The sequence below is a fragment of the Camelus ferus genome, chromosome 5 (assembly GCF_009834535.1).
Source record: "Camelus ferus isolate YT-003-E chromosome 5, BCGSAC_Cfer_1.0, whole genome shotgun sequence".
Lineage (NCBI taxonomy): Eukaryota > Metazoa > Chordata > Mammalia > Artiodactyla > Camelidae > Camelus > Camelus ferus.
The window spans coordinates 37,797,714-37,817,478 of record NC_045700.1 but is presented as its reverse complement, the minus strand read 5'-3'; the positions used below and the strand labels follow the sequence as shown (position 1 = coordinate 37,817,478).

The following is a 19,765-nucleotide window of genomic DNA, read 5'->3' as shown; positions in this document are numbered from 1 at the left end:
CATTAAAGGACAGTGTCTTAACCAGTTAGAGGACTGTTTTGTTCTCAGGACCCTGAAGTGAGACCAATACAGAACAGTGAAGGACCTGACTTCTCAAGCTCCTGCTGCTGAGGGAGTACAAGGTGCATGGTACACCCCGGGCTGTTTTGCAAAGTTGTGGTGCTGCTGGGAGAGAATGGAAGAGGTAGCCAAGAGACAGACATTAAAGGTCAGGGGACATGGAGCGTTCAGAGTCCGGCTGGTGTTAGCACACCCTGGACTTTCCCACTGGTCCATGCTCACTATAGCTTAACAATCTGAGGAAGGCCTTCTTCATGACAGCAATTTCCTATAACCCTTGTTTTAGTGTTTTAAAAATATGATACAAATGTCAACAGTGGGATTCTAGATTGCAGGAGGCAGACAAAATAATGTTTTCAGAGAGAATCGTTTCCTTTTTAAATTTAGAAAGCTAGCTTTGTAAAGTCCAAGTATATAATAAAAACAAAAATAAAAGTTTCCCCAGATTATGTTGTACAACAATGGGAGCGTCTTAATTTAATGTGAACCAAAGGAAATCAAGCAGTTCTGGCACTTTCACTAATTAATCATCATCCTTCTTCTTGCCTTTCATTTAAAATGTCTTTAAAAACTTGGTCTTTGTAACCAAATTATTAGCTGATAGGCATGCCATCCAAAGGGAAGTATCCCTTTGTCAGAGAGAGAACTCTGCACCTTCCAACATATTTCCGTAGATTTTTTTTCTGAAATAAAGACAGAACCAGAGCTTTATTCTCACATTCATCCACGAATCACGGGAAATGGACATATGGGAGGAAAAGGGAGCATAGCAACAGGTGATGCTACAACAGACCCCACTAAAACCAACATGCAGCAAGACAAGAGGCCAGCCAAGAGGACCATCTGATACCCAGATGCCACTGCTGAAAAAATTCATTTCAAAGCTTGGCAGCAATTTCCTGCATCTGTCAAGTTAACCACATAAAAGACTATAGATTGACATGAAGAACCAGGCTGACAAAGAGGGCAAAAAAGAACATATCAAATGCCATAATCATCAAGAGAATGTGGTGCCAAATGAATGTTGCAAATGCATTCATTTACTCAAGTGATCTGGGATTGTATTGCTGTTTATTAAAAATGATGTCAAAAGAAGCCTGAACTGTCTACAGAAACATGTAGAAAAGCCCACAGTTGTATCTTAGCAGAAACTTTCTTTTCTGAAAGATAATCTTTCTCTCTTTCTACTTTTAGAGAACATACTTTTTCTAAAAAGTAGATATTTTTAATTGCTTTTTCAGTGGATTCAGCTAACCTATCCCTATTCTATTTCTCTAAAGAATAAACAAACACACGAGAAATGCTAGAGGGAGTACAGATTTATAGTTCTATATTATATATGATAATTTGCATTCTCAACTCTTTACATTTGCAGCTTCTGAAGCCCTTGACTGATCCAAACGATCATGAGGTGCAGTGAGCTGCAGTTTTGTGATTTTGAACTTCATTCTGAGGGAGGAGTCGACCACTTAGCCAGTGAAATGGTCTAGCCTCTTCAGCTCAACACAGCTTTACTGTGGATACAGTAACACTCACAAAATGATAAAGACATTTTAATGGTATGAAAAAATCCTCTAAAAGAAAATCAGTAACTAGTTTTGGTAATGGAAGTGAAGAAAAAGTGAAAAGATCTAAAATAGAACTTGGGGAGAGGTAAAGAATGAAATGATGAATTCCAAGGTAACTTGGATCTATGATGCAGACTTAGATACATGATGTGGAGTCTACCGGATGCCTGAGAACAGAAGCTAGAAATCACGGTTCATTAAACTATCTCAAGGAATGCTCCAACCAGGGCAAAAATGGGTTTTCAAAGTGAGAAGAGAAAATTGGTAAAAGCTGAAAGTGTGGTTAACTTGTGGCCTCGAGATATATTCAAGATACACGTGTCTTTCCGTGACAAATGTGGTTCAAGTCAAAGCCAGAGGCTGCAAACATTTCAGGGAAGCAACAGGCGGGGAGAGTGACTACAGAACAAACCGTTATTCTGAGTAAATAACATTCTGAGAAAGTCATTTTTTGCTGTTGTTAACAGGAAAATCAGTAGCAGCAGACCACACTATACTGAAGCTTAAAGAAGACAAGCGTTATAGGCCAAAAAAAAAAAGGAAAAAAAAAAGACGTGTTCAGTGTAGATGAAATATGTCTTCACTAGAAGGAAATTGCTTTTCAAATTTCCATATCCAAGGAGGAGGATGGGGTGTTCAGACTTGTGGCCAGGAAAAGACTGACTCTCCTGCTTGTGGCAATATAGCTAAGTTTATGATTAAGTCAGATTTGCTCCATGTTTACTAAATCTAGGCTATTAAAAGGTAAAATAGGAAACTTTTGATGACATAGTCATTGATTAGTACAATAAAATAATGTAGAAATAATGTAATACAGTTTAATAATATAGCCTTATTTATTTCAGTGATAAAATACTAAATGCTTTATTTCTACATTTAATTCTATAAATGAAAGTACTTGAAAGGACCACTTAAATAATATTTTATTATATTTTAACTACTGTACATGATACGTAAAGGGAACAATATAGTAATATATTTGTTGATTTGGAGCTTTGGAAAGGCTGTGAATGTCAAGGGCTTACCATGGCCTCATGAAGAACCAGGAGCAAGGGCTATGTGATTTACAAGGTTGAGAGACCTGGAAAGAGCAAGGATACAGGACAGCCAAAAAAGGTAATAGCACCTTCAGCAATTATTTCCTTACTTCCACATTTTGTTTATTTATTTATTATTTTTTTAATTTATTTTTTATTTCTTATACAGCCTCTAAAGGTCACTTTTCATTTATGGTTATTACAAAATATTGGCTATATTCTCCATGTTGTACAATACTCCTTGAGCCTATCTTACACCCAACAGCTTGTTTTAATGTGATTCCATTTATATTTTGGAAAAATACTGCCTGTAGCCTTTACAAAGAATTAGTTTCTCAATGAAATCAGTGGGATTTTGTCTTGATTATAAAAAATAAAACAAAAAACAAAACTTCCTTTGAAAGAAAAGCAATGATTATATAACTTTCTTTCCAAAACGGGAGACTTATACTTCATTTTAAAACATGTGTCATATAATACAATGGAATATAGATACCACCATTAAAAATGATAATGCAGGTTTATATTATTGACATGGGATGATTACCATGATAATGCTCTCATATAAAAAAAAACAAGCAACATATATAGTATGGAAATATGTATTTGGGTATACAATAAAAAAAGAAGTGAGAAAAATAGAGATATTTTCAGTTTTAAAAAATAAACTGGTGTCTAGGAAAATGTTTTCCTCAGTTCTTAGAGAGTAGCCGACTAACATTATTAAACATAAAATTCTTAACACTGGTTTTATAGATCTATTTAATCATGTATTTTTAATAAGTAAGTTGCAGTGGTATTTGCTTTTGCAGAAGGCTGATATTTTAAAAGCAAATAATATTTTTAAATGGTTGATATTAAATAAGTAGGCTCTTAATCTTAGAAATCTGAATTCCTTGTTTTGAGAGTTGTAAATGATTCAAAGTTTCCAATATTGAATGGTGTAGTTCAGCGGTATTTTGCAGCCAGCTCATACAGGCTTATAAGAGCCAATTGTTTAATTTTCAAATTTTTTCCTGCCAATTGATGTCACATTGGTAGCTTGAAATGGGCCACGATGGGAGTATTCACACCATGAAAATCGGCAAACATTATAAATCAGGGTCTCTTTTTATACACAGAGGATTGGGTGTTAAACATATACCAGCATGCCACTGGTCCAATTCCTAAGCCTTCATGAGATTTTTTTAAGAATATATCTTTAATAATTAAAATTTTCTTTTGACAAAAACAAGAAGTGAATTGAATAAACTCCTTTTAAAAAAGGTTTTAAAAAGGTTTTGAGCACTCTTAAGTTACTTTCTATGAAGAGGACGAAGAATGCTCTTTATTACAAGATAGACACAAGTTCTTCCGAGGATAATACACAAAACTCCTCTTCAGTAACATTTATTACAAATAATTGTGTCTTCTTATACTTATTACTATTTTCCATCTAATAGTTCAATCAGAGATTTTTTAATCTTTCTAACAAATATACTTAGAAATCCTATAAAATCTGATTTCTGTTGCTCTGACACTGAAACTTTTCCTCGAGTTTAATGAGTATGTGAAGATAGCTGGCAACTCTCTTATGATACCAGGACAAACAAGAATGTGCATGTTCTGTTTTTATAAAGTTTGATTCAGATTATTTTTAACCATTCAATGATTTTGTTGATTTTATGTAACATATTCCTATGAGTGACAGCACTCACATTACACATCTTAGACAAATTACATACCAGGGAACAACTTTGGTTATTCACAGTTGCAAAATGGCAGGGTCAGAATATAATAAATAAGGTACATTAGTACTTATTTGCTTTGTAAAAAAAAAAGTCCTTGAAATCTGCAATAAAACTCAACAAAGATACCACTTACAAACTATAACATTTATGGCTGGGTTTTGTGGTCATAGATATTATAGAAAGAGGACTAACTAAAGAAAATGAGAAATATTTGAAGATGTAATTTGTTCCAACAATGAATGTTATCTGATAGCTATACTGAGGGTTAAATAGAGAAACAGAAAAATCCCAGAGGTAAGACAAATTGGTAGACCTACGCTTCACCAGAATAAACTGGTATTTTATTAAAATATGTTAAACATGGTAAAGAAAGCTAGGACTTTGGCAATGTTTTTTAATTTCAAGCCCTGGAGGTAAGGTTTCAGAGTTTAGAGCTGAGCCTAATGTTACAAATAAATTAATAATTAATAATTAGTTTTAAGCTCATTGTATGACAAAGTACCATGAATATAGTAAATAAAAATTATGAATCTGAAAACATTTTAATATTTCATTGTGCAAATGCCTATAGGATACAGGCAAAGTATAATGAATATCAACTGATACCACTTAAATCACAATAATTTACATTAAAAGTGGATGTTAAAATGTACCTTTAGCTTATGCTCTTTTCTGTTGATAATGACAGCTGTAATCTGTTGGTCCATAAAAATGAGAATAGTACAAAGCAAAGCTGGAATAATAGCAGCTATCACTGTCCACCATGGATTTGGACCTAAAGGTGTAACAAACCAGCCACGATCATCTCTTGTGGGCTGTGAAAATTAAAGAATTTATAGTTATTAACAGGATTACTGAATAGCCAATCAAATTAAGACTTATAGATGCTACCAGGAAAACCTTAATTATAAACTGATATGCCAAGTGAGTTATATTTAATAATGATAATGATATTCACAAAGCATTTCTAAGGTACCAGGCACCATTCTAAGTGCTTTAAATATTTTAACTCATTTTTTTCTTTACAATACTCTAAAGAAGATACAGTAAGGAAACTAAGGCTTAGAGAGGTTCAGTAAATTTCCCAAAGTCCCAAAGCCAGAAAGTGGTGGAGACGGGATTTGAACTCTGAGGGACTGGCTCAAAAGGGATACCTATACTAAACAGAACAATATTAATATTTACCATTTAACATTTATGATGGGTAAATTTATTTACATTTACAAATATCACATTGACAACTGTGTATAACGTTTATCTTAGATGTGTCCAAGCCACTATGTGAAAACAGCAAAAAGGCACTTGGTCACGTCATGAGCTCAAGGAAGGGCTCTAAACATGGCTGGTGCCTAAGATGAGTCCCAAAGGAATTCATTTTGACAATTCTTTGAGGAAGTCCCCAGCTCTGTTTGATATGTGAGAAAACTGAGGCTCAGCGTGGTTAAGTAACTGGCCCAAGGTCACATTCTTAGTCAGTAACATGGTCAGAACTCTATTACCAGACCTAATTTTATGTTTTCCGAGCCCTATCCATTGTGCAATTGTACATCAAGATAATGCATTTTCCTCAGTTTCAAATGCTTCCTTATCTTTTAGGAAGATAGATATTCCAACTGGAATAATTGACAGGAAATTTTTTTCATGCAGTATCTATTTCTCTGATTTCTATTCTTTAAAAATATTGGACCACAGTTTTAGTCATGCTTGTGGGTATTCTATTTACTGCTCCATAAATCTATATTCTTTATATTTTCATGAAAATCCCAAGTGCTAGTGTTATAGCCATCATCTGAATAAAGATTAGACCTACTGGAGATGGAGAGATAGTAAATGCTATGGTAACTTCACCTTGAAAACACTTGGTACTTGTAGTTTTGGAGACGGGATCCCAATGGCATAGTCAATTAAAACCATACACAGAATGGTAAGAAAGACAGCAAAGTCACTCACTATGGATCGAACCTAAAAATAATGAAAACACTTGTCATTTGAAGGAACTATAAATAGTGAGGAATACTCAAGAACATAATCTAGAATCACATTTTATAAACACTTTATAACATAATATCACAGTATTATATTTTATGCATACTACAGTATTATCATTAGCTCTGTCAGAACCTTAGTATATATTTATGCATCCTCTGTCATTAAGATGAATACACACTCAACCTTTCCAGAATGAGGCATTGTGGAATAGCTACAACGGTGATTGTGCTGTTTTCAGTATTTATTTAAAATCTAAGTTTACTATGGGAATCTTGCATGATACCACCACACCAGCAGTGCTGATAAAAATTTGTTTATTATGAACTCAAGTGTGTGAATCATCATCATAACACAGAATAAGGTTGCATGGCTAGAACTTGGCTAAATTTTAGTACTCTTTCTCACACAGGTAGCGTATCAATACGAAAAACCTGCTGCACCCTAAAATGAAACTTTTAATTTTCAGTGAAGAAGCATAATATTTTAATCAGTTTATCTGAGATTTACAGATAAGTATGGCAGCAGGTAATGTGCATAATAGAGTGGGTAAACTTAGAAGCTTACTCTGTGTAAGCCAATTTTAAAAGCCATCTATCATTTATAAAGCCTTCTCTGAGCAAAAGTCCTTATACAGTTATCAACAAGAGCTGGCTTTTATTGGGATGCCTTTGTAACACACACAAAATACAGGGGTTTATTATTTTAACTTACAAAACATAATTTTTTATTAATCAAATTAAGGTTTGGGGAAAGAAATGAATTTACACCTGAGGGAAGGATGAGGGAACAAAAATAAAAGTTTTCTCTCAAAGAGACAGTTCTTAAAACATTTTCCCAGAGTGGAACTTTCATCACAATCTTTTAGTTCATCCCTAAAAGGCTTGTCTTTTTATTTCTTTTCTTTCCTTTTCTTTTCTCTTTCTTCCTTTCTTTCCTTCTCTCTCTTTCCTTCTTTCCTTTTCTTTTCTTTCTCTCTCTGCCTTTCTTTCTTTCCTCCCTCCCTCTCCTTTCCTTCCTTCCTTTTGCTGAGTCAGACATTATAGGTGTCACTTTGCAGTGTTAAATATTGAACTAAGCTGTTCGTTTACTTTCCTTTCCAAATATGCAGATGCGAACATGGCGGGTTAGGGGGAGAGACTGACACTTTAAAAACGAAAAAGAGAATAGTGTTCCAACGAGTCTTGCTGGGGCTTTCCCGATTCCAGAATGTAACGGTAGCTCCTAAGAGGTATCTATCAGGCTGGGCTAGTTCCCACTGTTCACCACGCAAGAAAGGGACAATCAGTAATGCAGTGTGTGCTTTTGAATTCCAAAAGCACAAGTGGGGATGTGGGAGTTTCTCTTTGGGATCCTAAGTTAGGAGAAAGCCTGGAGGGAACATGCACACCTAGCACCTGTATCACAAAACGCTTTCTCTTCACCTCCCACAGGGCATCTAGTCCTAACCTGGCAGCTCCATCACACAAAAACCTTCAGTGGCTCCTTTAATGACAGCAGTTGCTCTTTCTTTTTTTCTAAAACACGTGTGACTCCATAATATGCTTTTTGTTGGTTTTCATTTTGATCAGAAGAATTATAGTCAAAGTACCTTGGTTGGAAAATAGCGGCTAGTCTTGAACTGCTTCAGGGTGGCTGACAGAGTAACTGTGGAAAAGAACAGGATCACTGACCAAAATAGAACATCTGGAACATAGGGGTGCTCGTGGCCACAGGCTCGTCCAACATACTCTCCATGCAATGATTTGCATTCCTGCCAGAGGAAGTAAAACAAAGTATTAAAGGAAAACAGCGGACATATTTCTTTCAGAAAACTAACATCTTAAGATCAATTGCAGCTGAGTTGCTTAAGTTTTTTCAATTATGGCTCCTGTTTGGATCAATAGTGAGCAATATGAACATTTAAAATTCTTGCCTTTTTGGGAGTGGAGAAGTATAGCTCAGTGGTAGAGTGTGTGCTTAGCAGGTACAGGTCATGAATTCAATCCTTAGGACCTCCATAAAATTAAAAATAATAATTCCTGCTTTTTTCAAATTAAATTTAAATCTAAACAACTAATTGATTTACTAATCATCATCTTAATTAATTTTCACATCAACCCTATAAAATAGGTAGATGCTATTATTTTTATTTCATGTTTGAGGAAATTGACGTGTAGAGAAGTAATTTGCTATGGCCTCACCGCTGCTGCGTGGCAGCGGAGTTGTGATACAAATACGGTGCTTATGATGGGAATATAATTGCATATTAAAGAAGAACAATGATTTTGTATAATTATCTATTTCAAAAACTCCCACAAAAGGTGAGAGAGGCAACAAGAAAACTATGATATATTATTACCAGAATGAAATTGGGAGTCAAAGATGAGGCTTGAATTTAAATTATATAACAAGAAGAAAAAAGTTACTATATGAGCAAGGTAAAGTTCATATTTACTATGACTTCTTCATGGTCTTTTTTTTTTTTTCCTAAGTTCCCTAAAGGATCATCACTAATTGCTGCCTTAGCCATGAGGTGGCAGCAAAGTCAAAAAAATTTCCTTTCTTTGAGGAAAACTGAGGGTTTTAAACATTAATATTTTGAAATAAAAGATTTCTTTTAAACTCATTTTGGTTTCTATTATTTTATTTTAAAGATAATCATACTGAATTTTAATCTTTTTATTTCAAAACAGAGAAATGAATGGCTTAAGAGATCCAGTGATCTCAATAGTACTTGAGATATTCTGGACGCGAACAAAAACTGAATTGTGACATGGTACAGAAAGGTCTTAAGAGAAAAATATAGATGGATGGATTGATCACCAACACAGAGAATGCCCAATGAACAAAGCTTCAGGCCCTGGAATTCCTGTATAGCAGGAAGTAAACACCTTCAAAAGATTCTAGGCTAAATCAAAGACCACTACATTGTTACCCAAAAACAAATAATACAATCTACTTAGGACAGCTACACCTAAGGCTATAATTCTTGAGAAATATGGTTAGTATACCTTATAATTATCTAAATTAATTCTGTTCCCCTTTCTAATCTAACTGCAAATACTACATTCCTTGCTAAAGTTGAATTCCAATTATCCATGTTAATACAGAGCACAATAACTTGGCCAACTGAAAAACGAAAGAAAAATCCCCAGGCCTTAATTATAGCTTTAATTTTTCCTTCTCTTAAAACTCTGTTAAAATAAATAAAGTAGCAAAAATGAATTCTTGTATTTTTCAGCCCCTTCTCTTACCCCTTGTCCAGAAATGCTAGTAAGGAAATTACTAAGCAAAACAATGGTTAAGAAGAATGGCTAAATACAAAGAGGATTTAGAAGCTCCACTGTAAACACGTTATCTATAGATTTGTGATTTTCAGTCTTTTGCGCAGACATAAAAGTCTACCAAGTCTTGGACTTGACTGGGTCTTGTTCTCAATTCTTAAGAACATAGAAGCCATTTAAAGGCTCGTTTAACTGTCTTCTATAATAAATTGCCAATAGCTTGCCTAGTTTAATTCAAAACAAATTTGAAAAGCATATTTATTTTTTCGGGACAGTATCTTATTTAAAAAAGGAAAAATTATGACCTACAAAATTCTACATTTATTTTCTGGTGTATATTAACTGTACCCCTAACACACACACACAAACACACACACACACACACACACACACACACACACATCCTGAGATTTGAAAGTGAAAACTGAATCTAAATCCTGTTCTCTTATTTTGAGTCTCACATATGGTTTCACTTATAAAAATGAAAAAAAAATGCTTGTTGACAAACTCGTTACTACTAATTATTCTTCAACACGTTCTAAGATTCTACAATTTGATAAGTTGGAAAAAATTAAGTTTGATAAAATAAGAAATTAAAGTTGGCATTAGTGTCCTGCCCCTTATTTATGTATAAGCTAAATATGTAATTCTGGCACTGAAACAACTCTTAACGAATTGCTAGTTAATTGCTTGTGAATATTTTAAACCTTGCCTAGGAATTCTTACAATGACAGATTTTGAGATACTGCTAAATTATATATAAACATAGAAACCTAAGTATTCTAGCTTGCTATAAAACACTTGAATTAAGCATTATTCACAATAACTAAGATATGGAAGTAACCTAAATGTCTGTCAATGGATGAATGGATTAAGAAAACGTAGCATAAATATACCATCGAATATCATTCACCCTTAAAAAGAAGGAAATCCTGTCATGGCAACAACATGGATGAATCTGGAGGACATTAGGCTAAGTGAAATGTCAGACACAGAAAGACAAATACTCTATGGCTTATGTGGAATCTAGAAATGTCACACTCATAGAGGCAGAGAGTGGAATGATAGTTGATGGTTACCAAGGGCTGGAGGGAGAGGAAAAATAGGGGATACTGGTCAAAGGGTACAAAGATTCAGTTATGCAGGGTGAATAAATTATGATCTAATGTATCACATGGTGATTATGGTTAATAATACTGCATTAAATAGTGAAAATTTGTTGAGAGAGTAGATCTTAATTGCTCTCACACACACAAACACACAAAGGTAACTATGTGAAGTGATAGGTATGTTAATTAGCTTGACTGTGGTTATGCATTCACAATGTGTACATATATCAGAACATCACATTACACATCTTAAATATATACAATTTTTTTCAATTATACCTCAATAAAGCTGAAAAACAAAATGAACCAAAACAAAACATTTGCATTAAACAGTAAATTTGTGATATGAGACTATTTTTCAAGACAATCATTAAGTGTTTATTGAATACTTACTATGCATACGGCTGTTTGGGAGAATCAAAGAAAGCTGAAGTTTTTCGCCCTTGCTGAGTTAGCAAGGTATAAATTATAATTCATGAGATACGTAACAATTCAATTAAAAATTATCAAATGAATAATATACTAAGTCAATATTATATCACAATTTTTATAAAACTAGTTATAATAGCCATTAGCACAGTGCTTTGTTGATAAAATGCTTTGCATGATACTGATAATTAAGCTGAGGAAAAAACCCCAGCATAACAATTAAGACAAAAAAATTTTATGGTCCTTGCTGACTTACAAGATTTTTTCATTATGTAGCATTTCTTTTGGTGATAAACGCTATTTCTAGTCAAGATTAGCAATTATCCATTGCAAAAAAACTGCTTTTAAGTATTGAAAAATAATATGAAAATTTCTGTCAGAAACAATACATAGTACAGAACTCAAACAAAACAAAACAAAACGAAACAAAACAAAACAAAACAAAACAAACAAAACCAAACAACAACAACAAAAAAACCCTGCTAGATTTGCTTTGATTGCAAAATATTTTTCACTGTACTCCACTTGACCTAAAGCTTCTAATATTTAAAATTAACTCATGGCTAGCTAGATCAATAGTGCTGTGAGTCTCTTAGAAAATTATTATTCAGAACTTGCTACCAGATAGAATCAATATTATTATTTAACATTAAATTATTCAGTAATAAAAAACACATAGAGCAAATGATCATGTTAAGTGAATTAAAGATGGGATTATTGGGTTTCTGCATTGAAGGGGACACCAAGGTGAGGGGTACAAGCAAGGGACTCCTGAGACATAATATCCTAGTAGTTTATAAAAGAATATAAATGGAAGATGCACTGCTGAGTGGATCAACCATGATTCCATGTCTAAATTCTGAATAACTGTAGCATTCTTTCTTGTTCAGCTCATCAATTCTTTTATTGGTCAATTTAAACAGCTCTCTGAATGGAAGCAGTCTGGTAATGCTATTTTTCCTAGGGAGAAACAGAACAGAATAAACAACAACAAAAGAAAATAACAAAAGTAAGTGAAGGCTTATTCTAGAGAAAATGATTAGGGTAAGAAAAAAGGTAGTAAAATAAAGGTCAAGATAAAATTTTAAACAGAGGGTAAATAATTTGATTTTGATTCTGAAAGAAAGCATTTCATGAGGAAAATTGAGAAAACAGGCAATTAGGTCAGCTGTTCTTATAAGAATCATGTTTAGAGTTTTATAATGTTTGTACAATGAAGAAGATTTCTGTGTGTCCCTAACTGGCTCATTTACTAAAATGATACGTTTTTCTTAAAATGAACTAGAATTCATATTGCTTTATGCTGATGGTTATAATGGGATTTCAGCTTATACAGGGAGGTACAGCTTTGCATTGAATGCTTGTAACTGGGAAGAATAGAAAAGAAACTAAGATGACTCAGATTTTAATACCTTTTAATATTTCCAATTATGAGGTATGATTGACCAGAAGTCAAAGATGAAAATGTAGGTGGAAAAAAGAGGTGTACAAATTTACAAGAGATTAAGAGGAACTGAGGAATGCAGCTATGAGGGGGAAAAAAAAAGATACAACAAAAAGGAAGAAAGCCAAAAATTTCTTTAAACATACAGGATTTAACTATGATAGGTGGAAATACGTTACCATTTTCTTTCTTATGAGAGATAAGGAGAAAATGGAAGAAAAACCTTCCTAAGGGAGGTGCCAGATTTTTGTTAAGAAAAGTGACTTTGGTTCTTCCCTGAGAGTTCAACATTTATACTAAAATATTAACAAACATCCCCCTCCCCCTCAACACATTCTGAACAGCTGAAGCATTATTCCAGAGTAAAGCGTCCTGGGTTCTTTATACAGAAAACTGACTTAGTTCTGCCATATGGTTTTATTTAGGTCAATACCACTCTTATTTAATGTGCCTTGAGTTAATCTAGTCAAATTATGCTGTATATGTGTGCTCTTAGAGTAACTCAGGACTGTTAACTACTGGAAAAGCTTAATAATAAAAGAAAACCCTAGTTTGCTGATGAATACTTGAATTGGATGAAATTAAAAATAAAGCCAAAATTATCATTTTTACAACAGTATGCATTCAAAACAATTTATTTTAGTGGGAATAATTCATTCAAAATGTCAATAAAAGCCCTTATAGTAGTAAGATTCCAGATATGACTTATTTTTTAATGTTTCACTTACTGACACAGTTAGGTTCTCCCAAATTATGTCAGAGGCAGAAATATTGGACTCCCTCCATTCCTTCAATGTATCATTGCTAGGATTATGTGGTTCCACACAGTTACACCTGAAAAGGCAAAATAGTGTCTTTTGTGAAATAAATATCTTTTTGTCATCATACCTAAAACAAATGTGTAATAGGTCCTTCTCTCCCAATCACAACCTTCCTCCATTTGAGATAAGACTAAACTCCAAAACACACTATTTCCAGACAGCAGGATAGATGTATTGCTAGGACACTAGATCACTCTATAATGTCTCCTAGAATGAGAGGTCATTCCCTCTCTGTCCCAGATAGTGTAGGTTCAAACACAGGGCTTTTTGGCCCTTTCAAACAAAGATGCTTTCTAGACCTCACAACAACCATTTGCCCCTAAATTATAAGTCAAGTGGGGAAAAAAATTAAAAAACTCAAACCTACTATTATAACTTACTTATTTTATTAGAACTGGACAACCATATCAATTAAAATGGGAATTATTTAACTCATATTCTAAAGATCTTTTTGCTATGTTATTTAAAATTAAAGCTAGATTGAAGCAAGAACCCTAAGTACTCAGGATTTACTGTTCTTTGTGAAGAGTGACAGTCCTATTAAAAATCAATCAATATGCACAAGTTTTTGAGTACCTACATATAAGGTAACATGATGAATGCAGGGTGGAGAAAGAATAGAGAGAATGAGTTAAGTTTTATGTAACAGAAAACAATTTTTGACCTCGTGTTCTTTATAACTTTATAAGTAAATGAGAAGACGCAAGCAAAAATTACCAACAAAATCAATGGTTTTACATGTTAATTTCAATTTATAAATAGTTTGTTTCCAAAAATTTATTCATAAGCCTATGATATGCCATTCAGAAAGCATTTTCTTACAGAAGCATTTTATAAAAATGGTGGCTGGGCTCCCAGATTAAGCCACATATACTATAAAACTTGAAAATTAGTTGGACTACTGTTTTAGTGATACTAATCGAATTGCAGAATCCAACTATATTTCTAATATTACTTCTGTAGGAAAATATCTTATAGTTTCTACGTGGTAAATTCCTCTTCATAAACAACAGTCTCTCTTCTGTCTTCTACTTCAGGAATTTAGTCTGTTTTTCTTTACCACCACTCATTCATTCTTCGAAGAGTACTGTGTCTATTATTTATTAAAAAAAAAACTTTACTTGATTTGGGCAACACAGACAGACATGTTCCTGCTTTCCCTAGGGGAGGATACAGTATTCTCCAGCTGGGCTCACTTGGGGCTGGGCCTCTAAGAGGGTAGATGATTCCAGTGAGAAAGTTAGTGACAAGGGTTTTAAGGGAATGGGGTATGGAAGCATTAACTAACTCTGATCAGCTGTAGTGACCTCCATGTCATGAGAGGGAGGAGCTACAGCAGAAGGGAAACAAAGGCATCTGAGATGCAGTAACAGCCATTCATTAATGCAATTTATTCAAATCTGTAGGTTTCTAAGTCCCAGATTAGTTGTATATAATCATAGAACACAGGCCTTTGTGTCAGAAAGCTCTGTCCTTTACTGGTTATGTGTCCATGGGCAAATTATTTAAGCATTCTAAATTTTGGTTTCCTCATTGGTAACATGGGGATTAAAATGCTTACCTAGTAGAGCTATTATGAAGAATAAGAAACATAATTATATTAAGTGCCTGATATACATTTAGGCTGTTTTGAAATTGTAGCTGCCATCATCATGATGTTTACCATCAATATTTTCTGGTTCATTTTTCAGTTTTTCATAAAATGTAATAATACGGTTACCTTTCAATTGATATAACACAAAAAACACTAGGCTTTCTCTAACATGCTGATACTCTTTGTATTTTGCTTCCAATGCTTTAAAGAGAATTAAATTCCAACCAGCATTAAAATAGTGTTGCTACTACAAGAATCTATCAAAAGAAACAAAGTTCTTGTTTAATTTTGATTTTGTGTCATTAGATTGCTAGACAAATATAGTTTATATATGTATATATAAGTTAGTATATGTATATAAAGAGAATAATTTTGTTTTTAAAAGCTTGAAGTATTAAAAAAGAAATAGCAGTAAAACCATTAAATCACTTAATATTTTCTAAAATTGAGGATCAGATTTGGCTTCTAGTTTAAGAAAGAGGACTGAACACACATGCTTATTTTCCTTCATTACCTAGAATTCATTAAGCAAAAGAATAATATAAAAAGAAACATGAAGGGAAACATCAACAAAAAAAGAGATGTAAACAAATGGAGTATGAAAAGCATATGAAAGCAGGATGTTTGAAAAAGCAGAACAGAAGAATAATACCAGTAACAGTAGTATTTTTACATTTAATCCTTAAAATGGGTGGCATTAGTCACATGAAAATATTGAGATGTAAGTGACTTGGCCAAGATTACACAGATAGGAAAGTCAGAGCCAGAATTTAAACCTAGGCAGTCCACTCCTAATCACTAACTAAAAATATGTATCTCCCTCCAACTTCAGTAAAGGAGGGACCAGGCCTGCCCAGTAGAATCCCAAAGAGGGTCTGGACTAAGAGAAGGAGTCATATGCAACAAAGAAATAGAATAAGAAGTGAAACTGAAGGTATGAGAATTAGTTAAAGTTTGACTATACAGCAGTTAATTTCAGAGATCTTCCCCAACTGCTACATACCTAAATACATACTTCTCCTCCACAGAATGGCATCAGACTTTTCTCTCAGCAATACCATCAATATTATGAGGCAAGATTATTTTGAATCTAGAGTTCTATATTGAACTAAATCATCAAATCAAATGTAAGAAAAAATTTTTGAAAGTTTACTTTGTATTTTAGTTTTCCTTCCATGCATCCTTAATTAGAGAGAAAATTTATAAATAAAAAAGGAAGATATGGGATGAAGAAAAGAGTGGTTCCAACCTAGGAAAGCAATGAAAGAACTCTCAGAAAGACAAATGTAGGGTAGAGCTCAAGAATGAATCAGGGAAGAAGTGACATCACAAGATGGCTGAATAGAAACTCCCAGCTCTCTTTTCCCCACAGAAACACCAATTTAACAACAATATATGGACCAAAATATTGTGATGAGAATTCCAGAATCCAGTTAAGATGTTGCAGTACCTGAGTACAAAGCTGTGAACAGCCACATTCAAAAGGGTAAGAATGGCAATTTTCACTTTAACTGCATCAGACCCTCCTCTAAGCTGACACATGTCAGTGGTGGTAGAGAATACCCTAGCTCACATTATTTTGCACCAGGGGGTGAAAAGAAAAGCAGAGGCTACATCTGCCATTCCAGCTCTTCAGAGTGCTGACTGAGGGGCTTGTATGTGTTTTGTCTCATTCAGAGCACTGATAGAACTCTTATGGTTTGGGTGTTTGAGTGCCACTGAGAATAAAGAAGAGTAAAGAAAGTGGCTTGCAGTGACTAGGATGGCTCAGTGCAATCAGGGGCAGGGAAACAACTTAAGGCTTCTCTTCTATAGAAGGAGTGGGAGGAGCATATAGCTGGTGTTCAAGCTTTTTGGAAGAGTGCCCAAGGGACTGGTATCTGTCTTACCTGACCCAGGGTGCTGATGGGGAGTCAGTATATATGGTGGATACCTGGAGGCCTCAGAGAACAAAAGATAGCAGGGCAGCTTGCTACTGTAGAACCAGAGAACTTGCAGTGCCACAGACTGACACCAGAAGGAGCAAAAGATCATGAGCTTTTGGAAAAAGAAATCAGCAACATTATCTAATTGAGAAATTGTACACACAGGCTCAGAGAATTTGTAACCCCTTCCCTTCAAAAAAAAGGTTACAGGGGCCCCTCAAGCTGATTAGTAAGGGTCTTCAGCTGTATAAAAAGCCAGTCCATAAAGAACTAGGAGAGGTGGGTGTTATTTCAAATGTGCCAATTACAAAACAAAGTTCTGGGACATATGAAGAAACAGGAAAAAATGGCCCAAACAAAGGAATAAAATAAATCAGAATAAATAGAATAAAATACAACTTGTCTTAAAGAAATGGAGGTATACAAATTATCTGGCAGAGAACTAAAATAACCATCCTAAAGATACTCTATGAGCTCAAGAGAATGATGCATAAACAAAATGAGAATATCAACAAAAAGATAGAAAATATTAAAAGGAACCAAACAGAAATTTTGGAGATAAAAATGCAACAATTGAACTGTAAAATTCACTAGAGATGTTTAACCTCAGACTCAGTCAAGCAGAAGAAAGAGTAAGTGAACTTGAAAACAGGTCATTTAAAATTATCCAGTCAGAAGAACAAAAAGACAAAAGAATGAAAAAGAATGAGGAAATCCTGAAGAGCATATGGAATATCATAAGCAAGAATATACACATCATGGGAGTCCCCTAAGAAGAATAAAGAGAATGAGGGACAGAAAGCTTCTTTAAAGAAACAGTGACCCAGAAGTTCTTGAAACTGGGGGAGGAAATGACATTCATATTTAAGAAGCCCAATAAATTCTAACCATAGGGAATCCAAACAAATCCACACTAAGACACAGTATAATCAAATGATTAAAAGTCAAATACAGAGAGAATTTTGACAGCAGCAAGAGAAAACTGAATCACCATGTGCAAGAGAAGTTTCACAAGACTATTTAGTGGATTTTTCAGCAAGAACTCTATAGGCCAGAAGACAGAGGGATGATAAAGTCGAAGTGCTAAAAGGGAAAAACTGTCACCCAAGAATACTATATCCAGAAAAAAAAAAAAAGGATACTAGAAAAATAAAGCATTCCTAGATTGAAAAAAAAAAGCAGAAGGAGTTCATTACTACTAGATTTGCCTTAAAATAAATGCTAAAGGGAATCCTTCACATTCAAACAAAAGGATGCTAAACAATACAAAAGCATATGAAAATGTAAACCTTGCTAATAAAGACAAATACATAGACAAATACAAAATATTGTAATGATGGTATATAAATCACTTTTAATTCTGGCATAGAAGTTGAAGGACAAAAGGATTAAAAAACTAGTACTATAAAAATGTGTTAAAGGATACACAATATAAAAGAATGTAATTTGTGACATCAATAATATCAAAAGTGTAAGGGGGGAAGTAAAAGTGAAGAGTATTTGTATACAATTGAAGTTAAGCTTTTATCAGCTTAAGTTAGATTGTTATAAATATAAGATGTTTTATGTAAGCCCCATAGTAATCACAAAGAAAATACCTTTTTATATAGAAAATACACAGAAGAAACTAAGAAAGGAATCAAAATATGTCATTATCCAAAAAAAGTCAACAAAACAAAAAGAAAAAGAAAGAGAGAGGGAAGAGGGGACAAAATACTACAAGACAGAGAGAAGACAACAAAACGGCAATAGTAACTACTTAAAGGTAAATGGATTCAACTCCTCAATCAAAGACAGAGTGACTAAATGGATTAAAAAAGAATACAAGGTCCAACTATATGCTATCTAGAAGAGACTTTTGATTTAAGAACACACATACAGTGAAAGTTAAAGTATAGGAAAAAAATATTATAGGCAAATGGTAACCAAAAGAGAGCAGGGATCAGGGTGGGCAATAATCATATCAGACACAATAGACTTTAAGTCCAAAACTGTTAAAACAGAACAAGAAGGACATTATATAATGATACAGATGTCAACTAACCAGGAAGATATAACAATTAAAAATATATACTCACCTAACAGCAGAGCACCCAAAAATATGAAGGAAACATTGACAGAACTGAAGGGAAAGATAGATAGTAACACAATAATACTAGGAAATTTCAATACCTCACTTTAAAGTAATGGATATAATCCAGATGGAAGAAAAATAAGGAAACAGAAGACTTGAACAACACTATAGGCCAAATGACTCTAATAGCATATATGGAACATTTCACCTAACAGCAGCAGAATACACAATGTTCTCAAGCACACACAAAACATTCTCCATAATAGATTACACATTAGGTCACAAAACTAGTCTTAACAAATTCAAGAAGACTGAAATCACAGAAAGTGTATTTTCCAACCACAGTGCAATTAAACTAGAAATCAGTAACATAAGGAAAACTAAAAAATTCACAAATACATGGAAATTAAACAGCACATCCTTAAACAACCAATAGGTCAAAGAAGATACAAATGTCTTGAGACAATGAAAATGAAAACAACATACTAAACTTACAGGGTTCAGCAAAAGCAGTACTAAGAGGGAATTTTATAGCAATAACTGCCTATATTAAAAAGAGGAAAATTCTCAAATAAACAACCTAACTTTAAACCACAGGGAACTGGAAGAAGAAAAACAAACTAAGCCCAGAGTTAGCAGAAGGAAGGAAACAATAATCATTAGAGCAGAAATAAATGAAACAGAGATTAGAAGAACAACTGTAGAGATCAATGAAACTAAGT

At 33.8% G+C, this 19,765-nt stretch overlaps 1 protein-coding gene across 3 annotated transcripts in view; it reads right to left on the bottom strand.

The window, feature by feature from the left end:
* The window catches only part of SLC4A10 (solute carrier family 4 member 10), a 250,809-nt gene that overhangs the window by 29,069 nt on the left and 201,975 nt on the right, over positions 1-19,765 (bottom strand). For all 3 annotated transcript variants that reach the window (XM_014552454.2, XM_032479570.1, XM_032479569.1), the window contains 4 exons: positions 13,358-13,463; positions 7,973-8,134; positions 6,244-6,357; positions 5,049-5,210 (listed from right to left, as the gene is read on the bottom strand). In XM_014552454.2, the coding sequence (XP_014407940.1) occupies positions 5,049-5,210; positions 6,244-6,357; positions 7,973-8,134; positions 13,358-13,463 (544 nt within the window). The remainder of the gene's footprint in view (positions 1-5,048; positions 5,211-6,243; positions 6,358-7,972; positions 8,135-13,357; positions 13,464-19,765) is intronic.